Source organism: Rhineura floridana, chromosome 3 (genome assembly GCF_030035675.1).
Source record: "Rhineura floridana isolate rRhiFlo1 chromosome 3, rRhiFlo1.hap2, whole genome shotgun sequence".
Lineage (NCBI taxonomy): Eukaryota > Metazoa > Chordata > Lepidosauria > Squamata > Rhineuridae > Rhineura > Rhineura floridana.
The window spans coordinates 90,282,919-90,307,744 of NC_084482.1; the positions used below are offsets into that span (position 1 = coordinate 90,282,919).

The window sequence follows — 24,826 nt, forward strand, 5'->3', positions numbered from 1 at the left end:
ATTGTAAGTGCTTATGCACCAACATTAGATGCTGATGAAGACATCAAGGAAAATTTTTATAACCAGCTGGACATCATATTATCAGAGATACCTAAGAAGGATAAAATTATCCTCTTGGGTGATTTCAATGCAAGAGTTGGGCGTGATTTTGATTTATGGCCAGAAACCATTGGGAAAGAAGGAGTTGGCAATAGCAACCTGAATGGCATTCTACTTCTGACTAAATGTGCAGAGCATAATCTTGTTATGACAGACACACTCTTTTGTCAGAAAAATACATTTAAAACGTCATGGAAGCACCCTCGGTCAAAACACTGGCATCTCCTGGATTATGTAATTGTCCATGCCAGAGATCTTCGTGATATACTCCTCACTAGGGCTGTGACGAGTGCTGATGACTGCTGGACAGATCACCAATTACTACAATCCACTATGGCCATTAATATTGTTCCTCAATGTAGGGTCCAAGGAAGAAAACCAAGGCGTAAAATGAACATCCATGCCCTTCAAGATCCTATTAAGCGAGCCTGCTTTCAAACAACTCTCAAGAAACATCTACCGACGGAACTCCCTGAAAACGTTGAGGAACACTGGATTAAACTGAAGACATCCATTATTGCAGCATGTGAACAAACTATTGGATACCAAACTAAGAAACATCAGGATCGGTTTGATGAGAATGATACTGAGACTGAACATATCATCGACAAGAAAAGGAAAGCCTTCCAGATATGGCAGAAAGACATTAACTGTGCTGCTAAGAAAAAAAATCTATGCCGGTGCAAAGGCTGAGGTCCAAAGAAGAACTAGAGAACTTAAGAATGCCTGGTGGATAAAGAAAGCTCAAGAAATCCAACATTTTACAGATGCTCATGATGCACAGGGCTTTTTTAATGCCACAAAGGCCATCTATGGATCAACAAATTACGGTACAAATCCCTTACGTTCAGTGGATGGTAGCAAACTTCTTAAGGATAAAGAGTCTATTGCACTGCGCTGGAAAGAGCATTAAATTACCTCCTTAATCGTAACTCTGTTGTGGCTGATGAGGTCTTCTCGCAAATTCTACAACAACAAACTAGAGACGAGCTTGCAGTATCCTCTAATTTGGATGAAGTCGGTAAAGCCATCAATCAAATGAAGAACAACACAGCTAGTGGACCTGATGGGATTCCTGCTGAAGTCTTTAAAGAAGGTGGGCCTGAACTTACACAACAACTTCATAAGCTCATTGAAAAAATCTGGATGAGGGAGGAGATCCCGGAAGACTTTAGGGACGCCCTTTTAAAGAAGGGTGATAGAACAGATTGTGGGAACTATCAAGGTATTTGTCTTCTTGCTACTGCAGGTAAAATCCTTGCAAGGATCCTTGCAAGGATCCTTGCAAATCGCCTCCTGCCGATCTCAGAGGATGTCCTCCCCGAATCTCAAAATGGTTTCCGCCTTTCCAGGGGGACAGTGGACATGATCTTCACTACACAACAGCATCAAGAAAAATGCCAGGAGCAGAATCAACCTTTATATATGGCGTTTATTGATCTGACTAAGGCCTTTGACGCTGTGAATTGAAATACTCTTTGGCCCATCCTTCTGAAAACTGGATGCCCTGATGCCCTGGCCACTGTACCTCTGTCAGTGGAATAGGAGTCTCCTCTCAGCACCCTTCACAAACTACACTTCCTAGGATTCTCTGAGGGAAGCCATGACTATCTTACATGAAATCAAAGTCTAGTGTGGGTGTGGCCCCCTGATTAGGCAAGCCCAGCAGCTGTGAGTCTGGCTTTTAGAACACTGACAGTTGGTTCTTACTGAGCATGCCCGACACTATCATTGAGTTCAAGCCAAAATTTATTAAATTAATTAAAACTCAGCCAGGCATTTTTTTTAACTTTTCAACTGCAGAAGATGATGGTCAAAGTATGGGGCAAGTTCAGTAATAGGATTATGGGTACTCTTTGAACATGGCTGACTTTTAATGAATTTCAACAGATTAGCTTATCTGCTGCTGTTTTTCCATGCTTTTCAAAAGGGAAACCACTGCAAGCCTTTTAAGTAGAGACCTTATCCCAGTTTGCGTCTGTGTTAGAATTGCTTTTTAATGCGTCTATAAAGCTTTTTTTTTAAAAAAAGGTCCTTTTAAAGCTTTTTTAAAAGTGTTTTTAAAGATGTTTTGTTTTAATATATTTTAAAGTCTGTTTTTATGATGTTTTAGAGTGCTTTAAGTGCTTTGTTTGTCACCCCAGGCCCCTACTGGGAGGAAGGGCGAGATATAAATCTCATAAATAAATAATAAACCCCCAAAACATGGAGATTGTTTTGGTTTGTGGATATATAGTAAATGCTGAGTGTTACAAGAATTAATTGCAACCACTTCCTCTTCAGATGCTGTATAAGCAACAGTCACTTCCCTTCTTTGCTTTCCTGGGAAGCATCATCTCCCAATACAGTACTAGAACCTTTTCTTGGTTGCAGAAAGGCCAGTGAAAGACGCTTTTCTAATTGGGCAATAGCATCACAGTACAGGAGCACATGCTGAGATAGCTACCTCATAAGAAACAGAACATTTGGCTATTCTACAAAACACCTTATAAAAGCTGTGGCATTTCTTATGAGCAGGTGCTGGGGCATTTAGGGATTGGCAGCCTCTCCAAATCAGAATAATGACTTCAACAACAGTTTCTGTTCAGTGTACAAAATTTACATACAGGGAAGGCTTTTTATCAAACTTAGAAGTAAGCCTAGCATATAGGAGTATAAAACATTGCTGTAGCTGTGATATGAATGCAAACTATGCACGACACAATTATGTGCTATAAACTTCCATAGTAATCTGCTATAGTACTGATCACATTATGTAGTACCATTTGAAGTTTGCGACATAGATTGGATACCGGAAGGTGATTTCTACAACCAGCACCAGTTTCAGCAACAAGAGGTAAATGTTGAAGCCCAGAGAGGGATGCATAGGGGGTCGTCATCTCTAGTTTTGGAGATGCCACGACTGTTGGAAGATTTTTAAATAGCCAAACTGTTTCTTATGGGGTAATCATCTTGGCCTATTCTCTTGGTCTGTCTCCTTGCAAAGCAGGAAGAGAACAGCTGTGCCACGGTTTCCAAAGCTTTATGTGAACGGAACCCCTCCTTATGTAGGGGACTACTGATAAATTTGGGAGAGCAGAGATTTTTTTGAGAGATCAAAGATCTGAGATTTAAAATCTCTGGTGTACCACAGTGGCAATTAAACAAGTGATGTTTCATGCTAAATCAGCGCTTTCTTGATTAAAAAAAATTAGGTGCCAGTACTTGCACCTTGATAAAAGTACTGTGGATGCCAGCACAAAATGGCTGCCAATGACAGTGAAAAAAAGGGGCTGGTACTCCTTACCAGGGAGTATAATCACAAAGAAAGCCCTGTGCTAAATTATCTTTCTCCCAGCTGCACATCACATTTATCAATAAGAGAGGCAGATAGGATTTGTAAAAAAGAATTGTAATGATAGTTGGCAGCATGGCTATGTACACATGTTAAATAATCACTTGGATTATAGATATTAGGCCATTCTCTGCCCTCCTCCCAATAATTACAGGGAAAGAATTGGATACGCACATGAAAATATTGTTCTGAGTTTGGAGTTGAGATGGATGATTTCTATGAGTCCCTTTCCAGCCTATGATTTGGAACCTGGGGGTGAGAAACCAGCTCTGCTGGTCAGATGAGTTCCCTTTGTTAGTCTAATAGAGCGGCCAGGTGAGTTAATAGACCAATCAAGTGCCCATTAACTGGGGCAGAGAGGTCCTATTGTTGAAACTGTCCAGGAGAGCCCCCCCCCTTCCTGAGGCCAAGGAGAGACTTGTGTTTTGAGTTGAATCTGAGGAAAGCTTGGGAGCTGGAGGCAGGCAGAGAGGCTGGCTCTCTGCACCATAGCTTTAGGGTGCCTCCTGTAAGCCTGATGGAAAAGAAAGATCTGTTGGACTGCTGATGCTTTGAACCCCTCCATCCTATGCTCAGATTGGAATGTGTGTAAATAAATAAATCATATTTCATAAAGACACCACAGTCTGCTGACCTTTCCAAGGAAACCAAACTCCTGGGTAAGCACAGGGACCCCTGGAAATCTCTCACCGCTTGGAGATTGGGGGGCGCGCAACAATATTGTGTGGGTCAAATGGTCAAACTATTGGATAGTAGTTGCTGTTTATTGGGATTCTTAAGAATCTTTGGTGCTTAGTAGATTAGACTCTCCTTGTTCTCCTTGGGGCGCATAGAAAGAGGAATTAAGATGAATTATTGAGGGAGATGGTATATCAAGGTACAACAAATGGGTCAGTCTGTTGATATACCTCCATCCAAGGAGATGACTCCATCTGAAGAACAATAAGAGGATTCTCCTATTGATGGAGAATGTCGTGAAATGCTGAGGGAAAGTAATTTATGCGGGTGAACTTTCCTTCATTTTGACAATACAGTGTTTTTTCAGAGATCATTTTGTCTATAGTAAAACTTTTAGTTCTTTAATTATAGAGAACTAAAACTCTTAGGTTGAATATCCTCAAACATTTTGCAGATCCTGCTCTATATCAGCTCCCTTATTTATTCAGCACCTGTAGACAGTTGGGGAAAGTAAGTGTTTTGGGCTCTAGTCCAAAAGAAACACTGATATTCTGAATACTGTCCTCTGAAGTTCCTGCAGAGACAAGTTACTGCTTGCTAGCTGAGTTGGTCTTGTGCGGATCTCATCTCCAGAGCCAGTCAGGCTGCAGAAGCCTTTTTTGTGCATAAAGGAAAATATGAGGTGCATCTAGTTAATACCTGCTTTCCAAATTGTCTCTTATGCTGCATAAAACTTGGAAAAGGTTCTCTATATGCTTATTCTGGGTATGGAAAGCAAGGGGCTGTCCTGAGTAGTAAATGAATAGAGTTTCCAGAATTCTAGAAAGGCCACTTTTGCTGTTCTGTGCCTTGCCATACATCTCTGACTAGAATCTTACCATTCTCATAGGGTATTTTATTGAAGGCACTTTCCCCTACATGTATTTTGAGAATGCAAGTTAGGAAAAAGTAATGTTGGAAATGATCATATAAACCTGAAATTATGCCCCTAACCTGCAGTTTTGAAAGCTAGACCTACTTTTTGGAAGGTAGGGAAATGGCAAGGAGTGAGAGAGAGGCTAGTATTATTCAACGAGGTTGACCCTCTGTATGTAGAAGTTCTGAAGAGGCCCAAATTTCAGCTGGAAGTGATGGAGGCGTGGTGGATCTTTGATGGTCTGAGGAGAATTTGGGAGCATTAAGATAATACACTGGGTTCCTTCTAAAGCACTAAAATTAATTTTGAGGCATTGGCCTTCTGTTTGGGTTGTTTGTTTGAGGGATTTATACTCCATCTTTAACAGCATTCCCAGGGCAATTTCCAAAACATAGCTCCTCTCAACACAACTCTCTGATCTTCTGTAAATGTTTCATGGCATTGCAGTCAGTATAAATCAGTCTTCCCCAACCTGTGGACCTCCAGATGTTGTTGGACTCCCAACTCCTATCAGCCCCAGCCACCGTGGTGAATGATCAGGGATTATAGAACTTGCAGTCCAGCAACATCTTCCAGATGGGGGAAGACTAGTGTAAACTGATCAATTGCTCTAGCAGCCAAGCAACATTCTGTGCCACTCAAGGTCTCTTCATGCCATCAGATGTCCAAGTGAGAGATGGAGAATCCTCTATGTTGCTATTTACCCTTCCTTGAACGTCATCATATAACTGGCTAGCTTTACGTTCCTGCATGATGAGACTGTGGAAGTACACAATCTTCAAAGAATGTTAAGATCAATAAAATGTCTCACTTCAGAAGTTGGCTGAGCTCTGAGTCAGGAGGTTCTGGGTTTGAATTTCACCTCTGCAGTGGTATTAAACAAGCCATCCTATGTCCCTGCCCCTCAACTGCAATGTGGGAATAATAATACAAGAATTCTGTAAATCAGATCAGTAAGAATTGCTATAAGAATTGCTATAAAATCATGTACATGAAGTGCTTTGAATGCTCTTGAGCTCTTTACAAATGCTAAGTATTAGCCTCTGTAATAAGGGGAGCATACAATCTCCAAATACTTTTTTATGGTTCAGGAATGGGGAAAACAGTAAATGCAATAGTAAACACAGTCACAAAGAATTGTGCTTGGAAAATGCAATATCTCCAGATAAACAGACGTGTGGTCTCTAAGCAATACATGAGAAATTAATGTATTGTGCTAAAAACTGATTATGCAGAAAATCTAATGCTTTAGTTTGAAAAAGTGCTAGGACACTAACTTTTTTTTTAACATCTTTTTAATTAGCTCCAAGCAGGGATTGTAGTGATTGACTTGTTTAATAAAAAAACCAGAATCCATGCTGGAAAATTAAAGTGCCAGGGAAACATTTGCAAAAGAGCATCATGGTGGACAGAGACTGTGCCTAGACTGCCTAGCTGGACTAAGTACAAGCTGTCTCATGTTTACACACTTAACAATTGGCAAACCTACTCTCCATTTCCAAATATGTGTCTTGTTTTGTTTTTCAGGCTCTGGTTCAGCTGCCACCGTATATCTCTCAATGTGATGAAGTGCTTCAGTTCTTTGAGACGAGACCAGAAGATTTAAATCCTCCGAAAGAGTAAGTTGGTCATAAGTAGCTTTCACAGATGCGCTTCAGAAATATTGAGGACGAAACACATAGTCAATAGTCAAGGAATAGTCACCCTATTCCTTTAAAGCAACAACATTGTATTTAATATTTTCTAAAGTACGAAAACCTCACACATCAAAGAACACAGGAAGCTGCCTATCAGACCACTGGCCCATCTAGCTCAATATTGTCTACACTGACTGGCAGTGGCATTCCAGATATTCAGATGGGGGTCTCTCCCAGCCTTACCTGAAGATACCAGGGATTAAACCTGGGACCTTCTGCATACAAGGCCTTTCTCCCGCGGGAAAAATGTTCAGGAACATAGAAAATAGATTTCAAATAAAACACAAAGAATGAATGAAACAGTGCAATGATAAATTAAAAACTCAAACAATGACAAAATTAGGAGATCAAGGAAAAATGTAGCCCATATTGCATACTAAAGTAACAAAAACAAAACTGTTACATTTCGAAGGATCTATCCATCAAAATTAGGGTTGGGGAACCTCTGGTGCGGGAGGCTAATTAAGATTGTCAGCCCTCTCCATTTGGCCCAGCTGTGGAAACCTTTCCTATACCTGACATCATATATGATGTCAGATGTGGGGCAGGTTAACCTGGCTCAGCTGAATGCAGGTTTAGTGGCACTGCCAATCAGTTGATCGGAGGCATCTGCAAAGCCCTAAGGAAGCGGATTGCAAGACACAACAGTGAGCTGATTGTCAGGTCTTGCTGAGCCCCTTGCAAACTGCTCTGCAAGATCTGGACAAGGAGCAAAGGGTCACCTGACATCATTGTGACATCAGGCGATTGACAGATAGACAGTTCCACCCAACCTGCCAAACATGATCTGGCCCACTGGCCACCCCTGATCAAAATAAAGGTATACATGCAGCAGCTCATGAAAACGACAAATTGAGGAAGCATTACGTCTGAATATTAATATTGTGTGTGTATATATATACTATCTTGCTTTCTCTTCCCCCCCTCTCTAATATCCCACCATTCCTTCAGGGAGCTCAAGGTGGTGTACATGTTTCTCCCTCTGCTACTTTTATCCTCACAACAACCCTGTGAAGTAGGTTAGGCTGAGAGATAGTAACTGGTCCAAGGTTACCCAGTGAATGTCAAGTCTGAGCAAGGATTTGAACTATGGTCTCTCAGGTCCTACTCAAACACTCTAACACAGCCTTTCCCAACCAGTGTGCCTCCAGATGTTGTTGGACCACAACTCCCATCAGCCTCAGCCAGCACTGCCAATGGTCAGGAAAGATGGGAATTGTAGTCCAGCAACATCTGGAGGCACACTGGTTGGGAAAGGCTGCTCTAACAACTACCCTACCCAGCTATATAGTGATATATTTCAATTAGATAGTGTTTTGCTTTTCTTCAGGAGATTCTTCCTGTTTAAAAGAATAGGAATAAAATATTAAAGAGTGTCACTGCTACTTTGAAATCTGACCTTTTGTATCTATAATTAATGCATTATAATATACTCCCAATAATGTGGGAGTGCCCACATTTAAAAAAAACACTTTCATTATGAAATATAAGTACAAAATAATAAAGTTTTGAGTATTGGCTGCATATATAATTAATATATTATTAATACATGTGGATTATAATGATTAAATACATTTTACACCATAGCTAGAAGAGTATGTCTAGAAATTTTCCAACTAGAACTATAAACTTTCAACACATGCCATGACAGTGAAACTGCTACATGCTAGAAATGCTAAAAAGAGATTCTGCAATAATTAGACTATAAACAAACTTTATGATCCAACATGCATTCCTTTTATATTTCTCCTTGTAATGACGGGGTTAATGAGTTCTGCACTTTGTTCAAAAAAAGGACAGACTCCCCTTTTCAGTAAATTAATTATCTTGCTGCCAACTTTCCTACACTGTAATCATGTCCATCAGTTTCAACATTATTATTTATTTATTTAAAATATTGATAAATTGCCTATAATAGATTCAAGTGATCTACTACAAAATAAAATACAGAATAACAACATACATCGTACATGCCATGCCCCAGTTTTGACAGGCTACAGATCAATTGAGGGTGGAATTGTTTTCTTCTAGATTTGGCATTATGCCACTTTGGCTACTGTCAATAAATGCATTTTGAAGCCCTGTACTGGCATTATACCCTTGAGAGGTACCCGCCTGCCTGCCTTACTTTAGCTGCTAAGAATAAAAAAATACACATTTTTATGGGCATATAAAGGATGATCCAAAACTACCTTACTCAACAGCGCTGGGCTTGAATCTCACACAGTAGGACAGTAAACACCATGGGATATATCTAACCAAGTCATATTCTTAGCAGAGCCATTAAAATCAGTGGACTTAAGTTAGTAATGACTAACTTGTCCATTGATTTCACTCTGTCTACTCTGAGTATGGCTTAGTTGCATAGAACCACATAACAGAAGGAAAAGATGGATGTAATATGTGTTTTGTCATGAATAAACGTATGAAGAGGGCTTGAAGTATAGTGAACATGAACTGATTTATGACCATGCTAAACTGTCAGACGTGCCTTTCTCCAGCCAGAGTGATGGAGGTGGCAGCCAGGGGAGAAGAACTTGGGTGGAGAAGGTCAAGATTGATAGCTTGAGACACTGTTGATTTATTGGTATGCTCTTGTCAGCTCATCTGTGAGGACAGGCTGGTGGCGTGGCATGTGGGGCATGCTGTGAATTTGCTCTTATATTGAGACTGCAATCCAACTCCGTGGTTGGCAGCAGTGGGGCTTGATGGAATGGCATAGCCACCACTGCACTGCCACTGGTACCAAAGAGGGTGGAAGATGGATGGGAGGGGAAAATGTCCTTTTGTTGCATTAGCTTCCTGGCTGGACCAATGAAGAGACCTGCATTGGCCCCACCCCTGAAATGCTGCAATTTGGGGGTTTCCACTGACTACAGCTGGGGGTAGTGTCTGTCTGCCATTTGAGCAGATGCTTTGGAGTGCTTCTTGCTGGTGGGTCTCCTCTGCGGAGTTAGGCAGGACTGGGTTCAAATCCCTTCCAGCACAACATATCAGGAGTTTAGATTGCTCTCTAAGTCTGCCTTCTCAGAAAACAGCTGTACAGCCAGCTTAAGTGGTCCTTGCCTGCCTCGTAATTTCATGCCTTGTTGTTCTTCCACAACGCATGTCTCTTGAATCTGCCATTTACAATATCTCACGCTAGTCCAGTAGCAGTGATGCTGTTTGTACCTTCTTTCCCAACACTCCCTTCTTAATTTTCTTTTTGTATAACCTGTCTAAAGGTAAGTAGCAAAATAAAACTTGCAGTGCGGAATAGCATGTGGTAGTTTTTACTTTAGGAACAACCTAGAGAAAAAGCTACTTTCCTGTTGCCAGTTTCCTGAGCAATTTACACTGACAAACAGCAACCACATGGTTGTTTTCCATTCAAAACAAGGAACGTCTGCAATCTCTTTTTCATTACATGATGCAACACTTAGTCTTGTGATTATGAGCTGCTTGTGGCTAGAAGCCTTCTTATTAAGGATTCAAATATAAAACATCAGCCACCATCTCCTTTCCGTCTTTCTATGTCATTGTTGCATGCAATTAAGCAAAGATGAATTGTGCAAGATGAAATTCAGAAATGTTTTATAGTTTAGGGGGATGAGAAGAGGGTTATTGTGTTCTCTGTGTCTGAACATGGCGTCTTTTGACAAGTTGTCTGCAAAGAGTTGTTTTCTTTCTGTACAGGCAGGCTTTATATTTCCTTTTGCCTTTGAATATGTATCATTGCTTCTCCCCTTTGATCTGTCTCATTTTCTTGACTTGTCATAATTTCTTTTCTGTCAGTTACTTGATTAGATTGGTGCAAGGGTCTCACAGCCCATTAACTGATAACATACTGTCAGCCTGTGTTCCCTTCCATCCTGCATAAAAGTACTGTTAACCCTCTGTCCTTTTGCTTAATTAATCAGCTAATGCAATGAAAGACATAAGGAGAAGGCAGGCATGCATGCATAGCTTCTTTAACATGGAAGCAGGTGTATGGAGTGGTCTTTTGTGGAGATCTTTATAGAAGCTTATTGCTTTTATACAGTATACAGGAGGAGTAAGATTTTGAAGAGGCATTCTTTCAGAGCCTGCTCTGCTCAGACTTTATTTGTGCTATGAGAAAGTTGCAGCCAGAGCAAGTCTCAGGTATATGCATCGCTGCCCCTTGCCATGGACTTGGGATGTGCTAGATTTCTTTCTGGGATCTCTGAGTCCCCACATGCAAGCAGATGCTTGCTCTAGCCCAAGGTATTCCTTCCTTTCTGGCATCCACCAATCTTCTATTCACTTGGTTTTTTTGAGAACTGAATCTTTGGCCCTTCCCAGATTTAACCCTCTGACCTGTTCTTTTTAATTCCACATGGCCTGCCTATTATGCTGGAGACTTGGTTCAGACTTGGCTTATTGTTGTTGTTGTTGTTGTTATTTGCTGATCTTGCTGTTTTATCCATTCCTTCATAATACTAACAGCATGCCAAAAATCTAATAGTCCAATCTTCTGAGATGGTGCTGCACCTTTGAATGCCCTGGTATGGAGACACCAAGGCTTTTCTCCCCACCCCCTGCAAATCCTCCAAATATTTCTTCTCTAAACACTGCAAAAGCCCCTTCAGTGTTTGTTTTCTGGGACATGTAATTGGCCTCGTATGTGGAATTGCCGTCTTAGATTGACCATTAAGCTGAACTAGAATGAAACAGAAATTGATGAATCCATTTGGGGAAAAAAAAATTGTTTGAGTTCAATTTTTTTTTAAAAGAAACTTTTCTTTTTGCTTATTTAGGGGAAATAGTATTCACCTTTATAGATGAAATAGAAAAATGCTATCTGAATTAGAAACTGAAGCACACATTTTTGGAGTGAGATAATTGTAATTCCTTGCCTGTCATCTTATCCTCTGGCAGTAATAATAATAATAAGTTTAAAATTAAGCTAAGCTTCTTAGCGTTCACAAAAACCTCTGGTTCACACATTCAAAGAGTAAATTGTTGCATGTCTGAGCAGCCACGATGGATATTTCTGTGCTTCTGTCCAATATTGATGCTAGAGTGAGGCTTTAATCGTGCATCTTGATGTTGAAATGTTGTAATAGAGGGAGCTCTTTCTCTTTGCCTTGCCCTTTTGCTAGAAGGATAATGGGAAAGAAGGGACTTGCTGTTCTAAGAGCAGCTTAATAGATTCCTCTTTGCTGCCAGTAGTAAGCTGCTGCTGTGTCTCAAGGACATCTCTCTTGTGTTCCATGGCCCAGCTGGAATACACGATGGGTATTTATTAGCTACAATTCAAAATGTTAATTAATAAAAGTCCTTGACTGTCTCCTCTGGAGGGACTGGTATGAAGAGTTTCCCAGTACTGCACTGTTTGATATGCTGCTAGCCTACCAATCACAGTATGAAACCCACAATTAGACGGCTTGTGGTGCTGTGTCTGGGCTTGGCCGGATGTCATAATTCATGGATGAGATAAACAAACACTTTCTCTAGGACCTTGAATTGGAGCCAGGTCTTGCGCTAACAGGAAGATGCCTTTTCATAAAGTAGCAAATATATGGAAAGACAAAGTACAGATTATCATGCTGAAAACCAAATATAGCAGTCTTTCTGATAAGTTTGTTTATAATGCTACAAAACTATGTCCATTCTTCTGCCTACCAGATTATTCTTCCTGCCTCGTTTATGCATTTAGGATTATTATACATTTAGGATTGAATCCTTATCTCATTAAACTTTTTGGATAAAGTTTTGAGTTGTATCATTCTAGAAGGTTACTTACAAGGGCTTAATTTGCACATAACACTAAGTCCAAACCATTGCTTAGCCTGAACACATGTGCTACTGGAGATGAGATTGCAGCTGCTCTGCTCCCTGCTGGTCCAGCGTTGCCACCGCTGCTCAGGGCTATGTCATGGTTTGGGTTAGCTTGTCATCTGAACCCGTGCTCGTGGTTTGTTTCCTCCAGACAAATCATAACCTGTAAACCAAGAACAAACCTCTCCAGGGACCACATGCTCACGTGTTTGCGCTAAGGCATGGTTTGGCTGAGTGTATTGTGCAGACCTAGTCAACGATTATTGTGTTTTTTAAAAAGCACTTTAGTTTAACATATTTACACATATAGTGTTGTGTAAGCTTTTATGGGCTAGAGCATGACTAGAGAGCTTGTGGCACTCCTGATGTTAATAGACTCAAGCTCTCATTGTCCTTTACCATTAACCGTGTTGGTTAGGACAGACGGGAATTGGAGTCCAGGAACATACGGCCACAAGTTTCCCTGAACTGGGAGTTTAATGTCCACTCCTACTTGGGTGTAAGCTGCCTATATAATGACTGAATAGACCAGAGAAGAACTTCACCATTGGGCATAGCCCTGACCTAACATCATATATGACTCTTGTATCTAGGCAAGAGAAAATCAAGTCAGCACTGCCTCCCTTTGTGTGGTCTTTGTGAGTAATTAATGGGAATGTATTTTCAAGATCTGCCCAATATATAGAGAAAAGAAGACTGAACATAGAATGGAGCGGGATAATAAGAAGCATATTCAAATACATACACTTGTATAGCAGATCAGAGATTGAGGTTTAAGATAGATATGATAGTGGCAGATCTATTTATTTCCACTTTAGTACTAGTCATGCCTTGAGCACCCAGGGATGAGCAAATGGGGTGGTAAGCCATCTCCTTGCTTGACTCTTGTCTTCCCTGCAGCTCTTGTCTCCTCATTTGAACTGAGATACCAGAAGTGAGCTATTTGGAAGAGAAACGCTTGGAGGAAGAGGCTGTAAGGAAGTAAGTGGTTCACATGGGTGGTGGTCTTGGTTCTCCTTACTTGTCCTTCCCCCCCCCATTTGCTCCATATGCACTCTGTGCATTAATCTAGCAGAGCCAATTTTAAACAAATGGATCTGCCACTGTCTCATCTGGTTGGGCCTTCGGTTGCATGTATAAAGGGGGCAGGATGGGAGGGAAGGCTAGGCATCTAGTAACCAATATCAAAACTCAATGGTTTAGGAAAGTAGTAAGGCAATTTGGATAAATTGGTGAAAGTAAGAGAGCGCTGCAGGAATTGAAAGAGTGTACTTAGTGCTTCTTTCACTTTCAAAGAGCTTCTGCTCTTTTCTTTTTTGAGGGGAGAGTATGGTGTGCAGGAGAAAAAAGCCATTGCTGAGTCAAGGGATTCAGCTGCTAGCAATCCTCTCCCTGAGAGCCTTCATTGCACACATTCTAAGTGGCTATTAAAAACAATATGTGCTGCTGGACCAGAGAGAAGCCGCAGATAGAACAGATTAGTCTCTTTGCTGGCCTCTTGCTCATTCCAGGAACATGGCCTGCTAACCTCCTTGTATCATAGTCATCTATGTTCCAGTAATTTTAAAGAGGGCAGAACCATTCCTCTGAAAGGAACACTATAAATGTAATACACTCTGAGGTACACCATGGCAGGGGAAGGAGATGGGATTTTTATCTACAGCTGCAGAGCTGTGGTGGAATGTGCCTGACAAACTTTTTTTTTAGTGGCTTATCTAGTCTTTGGTGCCTTATCTATAGAACTGCAGGATCACTGAGTAGTACCTCTGAGGAGTTGTGTGTAAAGTCTACACTTTGCTTACACAGCATAAGGCTCTGCCTCTAGAATGGATGTTTAGAATTTCAAACATCCCCATCATTTAAACTCACACTATGCACTATGGATTTATTTTTGTATTAATTGGTTAAGAAACAGAATTTACCTATGTAATAGGTTATTAATATATTTAGACCATTTCTACACTGCTTAATATCTAAAAATGTCTCTAAGCAATGCACAGAAAATGAAAAACAACAAATGTTACAAAATACACCATCAAACCATTAATACAAATCACTAATAAATAAGGTAGCACTTCCTTTTCCTTCCAACCCACCTGCCCACTCAACACCTCTCAGCCTCCTGGCTCTCATCCAGGTCTCCACCAATTGACTCTGGCTCTCTCACCCAGAACCCAAACAAGAGCTCCAAGATCTCAGAATTTCAAAATCAAGATTCACAAACATCCCAGCTCATGCCAGGCCCTCTGCTGACTTTACTGAGTTCAACTCTAAGGTCTGAAGGAGGATTCCAAGGGCATGCAGATGAAGACGCTTAAAAGTCTCTGCATGATTGGTAACCCTGATAATGCAGGTTGCCGGTCACAGGGAGGCTTCTAGGCTCTTCAGATGAACATGATTAGAGCCTCCCTTCAAACCTTTACTTTCAACATGTGAAAGTTAATAATAGAGCCAGCACACGTGGATGTTGCGACTGGGCTTGTGTGTGCACTCCCCCCCCACTTTTAAGCCCACATGCGTTCACTTCAAAGCATATGAATAGAGCTAGAGAGGAGAAAGACCCTGAGAATTAGAAAATGGGCCCTTACTGATCCAGTCTAATAAGAGGCATGCCAAAGGGCAGGGAAGCAGAGGCCCTTGGTGGCAAAGTTAATCCAAATGGAGATGATGTTCCAGATCACAACAAGGCTTTACCAGGCAGGTTCATGGGATACAATGGTACAAGAAGCAGGAACCTAAACCAGCGCTTCTAGGGGCAAGTCAGGCAGAGTAACTGCCTGTCAGAGCTCTCTCAAAAAGTGTACAGCCAGAGGCAAAGGGAAAGACATGGGAAACATAGACACTAGCAAAGACTCTCCAGATGAAGAAAGGCTGGTTATATAATCCTGAAAAATACATACGGGGTGCAACTGAAAGGAGATGTTCTAGGTGAACAAAAGAGAGGATAACTATTGGAGTTCATGTCTCAGGATGGGTATATATATATGTTTGCTTCTAGTTAGAAAAATCTCAAATTGCTTAGGGCTCTCGCTTGTTCATCAGTGGACAGCAAAGTGTTGTCCTGATTGTGTTATGATGTAGGGACTTCAGCTTTTGCATATCCAGGTGCTCCTTAGCCCTAGGCAAAGCCCACTTGTGTATGACTGGCTTTTGCCACCTAGCCATTACAGCCAAGAAGGGGATTGCAAAATGACAAAAACAAACGTGTGAGGATAAAATGGAAGCCAGTTGATACACTCTGTTAACATACTTGCATGTATGCATTTGTTGGATTTTGAATTCTAAGTGGTCCACCTAGTCACAAGGCAAGTAACAGTGCTGTAAACTATATAAGATGGTTCCTGCGTCCAAAACTGTACAGCTTTAACAGGAGAAAAGGTGAGGAAGGGGAACAAAACAGGACTCCCAATGCACACACCCTAAATCTGTTCCATGTCCCCAGTTCCCCTGTTTTTGTAAGACAACTTAAGTTGCAGCCTTAATTGGAGCAGATGCCATTGAACTTGGTGGGACTGACTACCAAGTAATATGCATAGGAAGGGCCCTGCTGGATCAGACCAAATGCGCAGCTGCCGTAACGTCCTGTTCTTACGACGGCCAACCAGATGTCCATGGGAAGCCTGCTTGTGATTCTCAGCAACCGGTGTTAGAGATACACTGCCTCCAACAATGGAGATAGAACATAGCCATTGTGGCTAGTAGCTATAGATAGCCTTATCCCTCATCAATTTGTCTCATCCTTTTTTAAAGCTATCCAAGCTGGTCTCCATCACTACATCTTGTGGGAGCAAATTCCATAGTTTAACTATGCACTGCGTGAAGTGTTTTCTTTTGTCTGTCCTGAATCTTCCAACATTCAACTTCACTGGATGTCCACAAGTTCTAGTGTTATCCATTTTCTCTACACGATGCATAATTGTATACACCTCTGTCATGTTCCCCTTACTCACCTTTTCCATAAACTGAAAACCTCCCCCCCAAAAACCTTTCCTCATAGGGGAGTTGCTTCATCCCTTTGATAATTTTGGTTGCCCTTTTCTGAACCTTTTCCAGTTGTACAATATCCTTTTTGAGGCAAGGCAACCAGAACTGTACACACTCTTCCAACATTTAACAGTTTTTCACAGTTGCCTTATGCAGTGATAACATCATTATCAAGCTATCTTCATAGGACTGAGTTATTTTTCTTCTCATTTGATTTAACCCTTAGCTTGCCTGTTAACCATCTTCCTTGATCTAATCTTTACTTAGCTTCTGCCCTAGAGAGAGCCAGTGTGGTGTAGTGGTTAAAGTGTTGGACTATGACCTGGGAGACCAGGGTTCGTATCCCCACATAGCCATGAAGCTCACAGGGTGACCTTGGGCCAGTCACTGCCTCTCAGCCTCAGAGGAAGGCAATGGTAAAACCCCTCTGAATACCGCTTACCATGAAAACCCTATTCATCGGGTCACCATAAGTCAGAATCGACTTGAAGGCAGTCCATCATCTGCCTTAGAAGAACTGAATGTTGCAGTAGCCATTCTTTGATAAACCTAGTAATACATCAGCCACATCTGTAGGGGGGAATAGTGTAGTTTCCTCCTCCCTTGAAATGAGAGGCTCGATAAGATAAGGATGTGTGCCTAAGCAACAATCCATATGCAGATTCCTAGCAGCCCTAAAACTCTCAGGTTCCTTTGACATCATCCTTTTGGCCATTGCCTGCAGGGCAGCACTATGGTTTTAAAATACCTCTTTCTGCCATTTGTGCTTCCCACATAAATGGCTTTTGTGCTTGCTTTCTCTGATTATATGGAGCACCAATGTTTTCTTCCCCATGTGTACAGCAAGAATTTGGCAACTACAGAAATTTTAATCAGTTAACAACTGCAGATAATGGCTTCTGAATTACCACACTGAACAGGAAAATACTATAATTGGCAAGGACTGTCTAGTAAGGAGAAAACATTCTGTTAAGTGGATTAAACTTGCAGGTGAACTCTATAGCTCTGTTTAGTACAGTATATTAACTAGGGGAGCTCTGCCCCACTGCTCACTTTGCTTGCCAGCCTCCCACCCCCAAACACACGCACCCCAGGCTCTCCCAAACACACATGCACATGGATGGTTTCTCTCTCTCATTCTCTCTCTCTCTCTCTCTCTCTCTCTCTCTCACTCACTCACTCACTCTTGCAAATGCCCCCCTGATGTCCTCCCAGGCACCCCACTCCCCTTGCCCCCCCTCACAATTCCCTCCAGTGCCTCCAGACGTTGGTGTGTGCTGCCTGTCATGGGCTCACTAACATTCCTTGCCTGTTCCTACACTGTGTTGTTGCCCCACACTGCCACTTCCCTCTCGACAAATAGCACCGCTGTGCAGCTCTGAGCAGTGCACCTAGGCTGCCTCCCCACTGAGAGCATTTACCTGCCTCCTGCCCAGGCAGCTGCAATCACCACTCGCCCCCTGGCCACTCATCTCTCCCCTGGCCACTTGCCTGCTCACTTTGCACCCACCCACTCATCTCACTTGCCTGCGTGTCTCACAGCTGCCCATTCGCCTCCCTCACTCTACACCCGCCCACCCACCTACGTGATCACCCTCTCCCACACCAGCCATCCTTGCTTATCTCATGCCCTCACCTCACTTGCTGCCCCGCCACCACACTCCACCCCCATGTGACACTGTGTGATGGCATAGGAAAATATATTATTATTATTATTATTATTATTTAGTCCATTTATATGCCGCTTATATTTAAATAAAACTCTACTTATATAGGTAGATTAGGTGGATATACACAAATGTGACCTGTAGAAAAATATGACGGTGTCGAGTGCAGTGGCGGCTGGTGCCTGGTAGGGCTGCTAGGATGTCATGGGGCATGACAAAATTCTGGTTTTCTCCCCATCCTCCTCCCTTACAAACATACTGCAGACATTTAAGCATTGCAGTTTTACAAGCAGCACCTAATTGAAAAGTGTTTTACTTTGGTTCAGAAGGGGACCCTGCAGTTGCTTCTCTGATGGAAGAAAAGTTGTGTGGCTTGGTTCTTTCCCTATCCTCCTCTGCAAAGAAACAGTGGACACTTAAACACTGCAGTTTTAGTAATACTTACCACCTAACAGAGCTTTAGTCCTATGCTCCCTCTCATGAGTGTGCACGAGGTTAAGTCATAAGTGTGATTTGTTATTGTATTTTTACTGAAAGTTATTGTTGCTTTTTAATAATGTGATCTTGCTATTTAATTTTTGTAAATTGTACTGTTTTTATTGATATGTATTTCTATATTTGTATTTATTTTTTGTAAGCTGCCTTGAGGGCTGAGATAGGCCGTAAGCTAGGTTTGGCTTGCCAAACAGTTAGTACAATTGTGAATGCTAAGGAGAAAGTGTTGAAGGAAATTAAAAGTGCCACACCAGTGAACACTAAAGTTATAAGAAAATGTGATAGCCTTATTGCTGACATGGAAAAACTTTTACTGGTGTGGATTGAAGATCAAACCAGTCGCAACGTGCCTTTAAGCCAAGCCATCATCCAGGGCAAGGCCCTAAGTCTCTTCAATGCTATGAAGGCTGAGAGAGGGGAGGAAGCTGCTGAGGATTAATTCTGAGCTAGCAGAGGCTGGTTTAATAGGTTTAAGGAAAGAAGCCATCTCCACAACATCAAAGTGCAGGGTGAAGCAGCTAGTGCTGATGCAGTAGCTGCAGAAAGTTATCTAAGTGAGCTTTCTAAGATCATTGAAGATGGTGGATATACTAAGCAGATTTTCAACGTGGACGAAACGGCCCTATATTGGAAGAAGATGCCCTCTAGGACTTTTATTGCTAAAGAGAAGAAGTCAGTGCATGGCTTCAAAGCTGCAAAAGACAGGCTAACTCAGTTAGGGGCTAATGCAGCTGGTGATTGCAAGTTAAAACCTATGATGATTTATCACTCAGAAAATCCTAGGGCCCTAAAGAACTATGCAAAAGCTAGCCTCCCTGTTTATTATAATCCAATTCAAAAGCTTGGATGACTGGCAATCTTTTCTCAAATTGGTTCACGGACTATTTTAAGCCTACAGTTGAGGCTTACTGAAAGGAAAAGAACATTCCTTTTAAGATTTTACTTCTTGCAGACAATGCCCCTGGCCATCCTAGAGCTCTAATTGATTTGTACAAGGAGATAAATTTTATTTTTCTACCTGCAAATACAACTTCATTGCTGCAGCCTATGGACCAAGGTGTAATTGCAGCGTTTAAATCCTATTACCTAAGAAGGACTTTTGCTAAGGCTATAAATGCCTTAGACAGTGATACAGTAGCTGGGCATAGACAAAATAAATTAAAAGTATTTTGGAAAGGCTTCATAATTTTGGATGGTATAAAAACTATTAGAGATGCATGGGAGGAAGTTAAACAACATTGAAAGGTGTTTGGAAGAAGCTAATTCCCACACTTGTGGATGATTTTGAAGGCTTTGAGAATCCAGTGGAGGAAGTTGCTGCAAATGTTGTGGAAATGGCAAGGGAATTAGAATTGGAAGTCAAGCCTGAGGATGTGGCAGAATTGCTTCTCTCTCATGATGAGACCCTAACAGACAAAGATCTTTTGATTGAAGAGCAAAGAAGAATGTTTCGCTAAGAGGAGTCCCATCCTGATGATAGTCCTGCTGTCCCTAGAGAAATGATAACCAAGGAATTGGAAGAAGCTATCTGTATCAAAATGGGGATGGCAGCTTTTGAGAGGATTGATCCAAATTTCGAAAGACGTTCTAAAGTGAATGCAAGCCTTCTAAACGGTATTGCATGCTTATAAAGAAATTCTAAGGGAAAGGAGACTGCAATTCATGAGGCAAAGTTCATTGCTTTCCTACTTTAAGAAAGTACCATCGCAACCTTCGACAGCAACAGCTAGCCTTGAAGAATCTTCAATGTCAACAGCAACACAAACCCCTGCAAGAGCGTCATTCAAGTCTCCATCATGAAAACGAATAAGATTCGTTGATGAGTCAGATGATGAAAATGTGCCAGCTCCAGGGGCAATGGCAAAGACTCGCCACGCAACAGAGAGCCAACCGGCCCCGCAGCCCTAAAGGCTGAAAGGCAGTGGCGACCCCTGGCTGCAACACCAACTGCGTGGAGTGGCCCCTGTCGCGCGTGCTCCAGGCCCTTGGTGGGCACCCACCTGTGGCCCTTCCTGCTGCTGTCCTTGGTACTCTTGGGTTTGCTGGCTGCCAGCTTCAGGTTCCTGCCCAAGCATGACATCATTGATCTCGAAGGTCAGTACACGCCTGTCGGGGGCCCTGCGAAGAGAGAGCGCCTTTTCATCCAGATGCACTTCCCGATGGATGACGCCAAGCACTTCTCTGCCCAGAGGCTGATCACCAAAGGCTCCTTCACCTCCTTCATAGCCTTCGCCACCGGAAAGAGTGACTCCCTCCTCACTGAACGCGGCAGTGTGGAGAATCGCAGTCCAAGGAAGCTGCTTTGCTAACCTTTGCATGCGCAGGAATAATACCTGCATCAGCCCCAACCCGCTCCTCAGTGCTGTGCAAGGATAGAAACACTGCAGCCAACACTCACTTTCCCGGTCTTCCAAAGCCATATTTTCCTCGTCCCCTTCTTGGGTGGTGAGTGTTGGCCCTGGGCATGAATCAATGTGCCTCACCTATTGCTTGCAGGATGATAATACTTATTGCCGATGCACCCCCTTATTGTTTGCACCCGGGATGGACCACTCCCGCCCTTGGTGCGCCACTGACAATAAATACATTCATTTTTCAAATTTACATTCATCAGTCACTATATGTTAAGGGCGAAAATATTTTAAGGTAAGCAATGTGTGTACTGTATATTCATTTTACTTTCGTATCTTTTTTTAGGCCTAGGTCTATTGCACACTTAATATATGATAGTGTAAACATGTTATTAGGCTTTTATATGCATTCGCAAGTGAAAAAAAAGGCTATGTTCCACTTTTCGGTGATTTTCGCTTTTCGGCGGGGGCCTAGAACCTAACCCGCCATATGAGTGGGGCCCTACTGTATAAAGATCCACATTCAGAGACAGAATTTGCTATTACATAGCATATTTGGAGCTACATGGTTAGGTGAAGGCTGAAACAGTGTTTGTAGTAACTGATTGCTTCCTGCCGCCGTCCTGTAGCACTGCTAGTAATTCGAAGCAAGAGACCCATGAGGAAAGCTGAGTCAGAAAAAGAGTTTAGCTGATGTGAGCTCTTTTTTAAAAAAATCACTTGCAAGTAACAGGATTTTATTTAGCGTCAGTTTTAAATTTATTTATTTATTATTTGATTTATATCCCACCCTTCCTCCCAGCAAATGAAACTGTGAAAGTTGCCAAAAAGCATTTATCCATCTAGTGTGCTCTCCATGCAAATGTTCAAAAGATAATTAATTGATTTATTACCACCTTTTGGCCCCCACATGTGCAGCCTCTCTGGAGGGTACCATAGGTGCCAACTTAGCATAGGCTAAGAAACTTTTTAAACTCCTAAGCAATGTGGAGCACCTATTTTTTAGTAGCCTCTTTGTGAGGACCATCGTTTAAAGTGGTCCTTTGAGTTTGAAGCAGCTGACTGGCAATAGCAAAACTCTTCAATCGTTTTCAAGATGGTGTAATATCAATTGTAATGCAAGTTTTAAGGTGTTGGACTACAACCTGGGAGACCAAGGTTCGAATCCCCACATAGCCATGAAGCTCACTGGGTGACCTTGGGCCAGTCACTGCCTCTCAGCCTCATGAAAACCCTATTCATAGGGTCGCCATAAGTCGGAATCGACTTGAAGGCAGTACATTGCCATTTTTAAAGCTGTATATATTTTGCACATTTAAAAATCTAAATGAATCAGATTATGCTAGAGACTGCTTCAAATTGCTGAGTTTCATCACAGATGTCTGGTGTCTTGCTATGGATATGGTGGATATTTCTTGAGAAATATTCTCTAAGCATCCTGGCGTTCCTAGAAGCCCAAAGATGGTACCAGGATTTTTTACTAGCCTTTATAAGAGGTCTTTATGGGTTGATGCCACATTGCTTTCTCCAGTTGCAGAATGGGGAGATAGGCAGAAGAAAGGAGGCTGCAGGTTGCTGTGAGCTTATTGCTGTTTCCTGTCTTGTCTGAGTTATTGCTCTCAGAGGTGTATCTGCTCCTCCTGGGAAGGTCCTGGCAAAAAAATAAAAGTGCAAACTCCCTTCCCCCTCCTCATCCAGGCAGAAGGAACACTGGAAAAAGAATAGAGGGTGATGTGTTACCGTTAATACATTTAGCAGACAAGAATAAAAAGCCACCAGTCTTTAAGGTTGTGCAGTTGTATGCTAGACAGGAACTCATTGAATTCCCACTGGAGGCTTTTTCTCCCTTGCTGCCCAACAAGCAGAAAAAATGCTTAATACTGATGCTGTCCTGATAATTCTTGCCCTTCTGTCAATTGTGTGGTTCATGAGAATACTGGTGGGGTTTGGATGTAATGCCAAACTAATTAGATGTTACATGCATAAGCAGGCAGGAATCTCTGACTTCCACACCCCTTCCCTACACACACATACCACACTGCGATTTTTCTCTTAAATTTTGATTCTCAGCAAACATGCTTTGCCATTTCATGTGAACCTGGCCAACTATGGTTTGTGCAAACTTTAGTTTGCTCACAAACTTAGAATTGCAAACCAGTCTCATACCTGCTCATACATATAATGTTGTGCTTTCCATATGATTAGCCATTTGTCCTTTAGGCTTCTGACTTTCCTAATTGAGCTGTGGTTGAGCATGATATGTTGTCTGAGTTACTGTCTATATTAGAGAATCCTGACAATCAGTACGTTTACTTAAACACATGTGCTTTCTTGCTCTTTATCCCTTATGCCTAATAGCCTTGTCTGGTTTCTAAGGCTGTGACTGCCCCAGCTGTTTTTCAGAGTCTGTCACTGGCATCTATGGAAAGAGGAATGCAGTCTGCACCACATCCTGGGAACTGTCAGATTGCCCTCCTCTTCACATGATTTTGCACAAGAAATCGGTTACCTCATTGAAGAGGTACAAGGGTTTTATGTGATTTGGTGCAGACACATTGGCTGGGTTCAAACACAATGATAAACCATGGTTTAGTACTACACAAATCAGCTTAGCCTCCTCCTGGACTTGTACTCCCTTCTCCCTGGGTGGCAGATGTCAAGTTTGCTTCTGCTTGTAGCTAATCAAAAGTTTGTCATTTCATTTGAAATAAGAACTGCATTTAACATTAACTGTGATTGGTTTTTTAAAAAGCCAACTTCATAAGCTACAGTTTGAAGTTAGCTTGCTTCAGACTAATAGGGCTGGCCTTACTATTAGGCAGAGTGAGGTGGCTGTCCAGACTGATGATTTGGTTTGTTATTTGAAAGCGCATCACATCCCTAATTATTTAACTTACTATTATTGTAATTTTACTTCAAAAGAAATAGGTGGTTGTGGGGCTGTCTCATGTACCGAAACAACTGGTTCCTGGGAGCCCTCAGGCACAGTGGGCCCACCACCAGTGCCAGGCCTGCTCACCTCCCCCTGCCGCCCATCTTCATTGCTGTGGGGGGCTGCCAGTGCCACTACTGCCACCTCCTCTTCCTTCTCAGCGCTCACTCATCCCTTCAGCGCCTGGAGGCTCCAGGTGCTCTGTCACGAGCCTTTCCTCAGCCACCATAGCCAGTAGCACATTGGGCCTCCATGGCATGGGAAACTTTGCCTCACAGAAACTGTAGCCACGGCAGTGTCGGTGAGGCAATGTTTCCTGTGGCATGGAAGCTGCTTTTGAGGGGGCAGGGCCCGATGTGTTTCTGGCAGCAACAGCTGTGGAAGGGCTTTTCCAAGTCTCCTCATGCTACCCTTAAATCGCTGCAGTTGGGGAGGTAAAAGGAAAGAGACTTGCAAAAGTGTTTTCAAAGTCTCCCTGTGTTTTCCTTTTAATTCTCTGCAATCAGAGAATTAGAAGGTGGAGGGGGGAGACTTGGAAACACATTTCCGGGTTTCCCCCTGCCCCTTTAATTCCCTGAATGCAGAGAATTAAGGGAAGCACAAGGGATTTTGGCAGGTGGTTGGCCCTGCCTGCCAGTCGTGACATCATAAAAATGTCTTGTGATGGATATGTGAGTGGCCCTGCCCATCTGTCAGATTTGGACCATGAGGCAGACCCTGATGAGGATGTGACCCATGGAGCTAAAAAGGTTCCTCACCCTTTTTGTACAGTTAATCCATGGTTTAGTGCTTGTGTGCAAACATGGCCATTATATCCTGCCCTTGCCATTATCCTGGCCTTCACTATATCAGTTTCTTATACAGTAGGGCTCCACTTATATGGCGGGTTACA

General features: G+C 42.3%; 1 protein-coding gene across 3 annotated transcripts in view; it reads left to right on the forward strand.

Annotated features, from left to right (window-relative positions):
• SH3PXD2B (SH3 and PX domains 2B) overlaps window positions 1–24,826 on the forward strand; it is a 148,913-nt gene that overhangs the window by 95,939 nt on the left and 28,148 nt on the right. For all 3 annotated transcript variants that reach the window (XM_061616894.1, XM_061616895.1, XM_061616896.1), the window contains exon 5: window positions 6,555–6,646. In XM_061616894.1, the coding sequence (XP_061472878.1) occupies window positions 6,555–6,646 (92 nt within the window). The remainder of the gene's footprint in view (window positions 1–6,554; window positions 6,647–24,826) is intronic.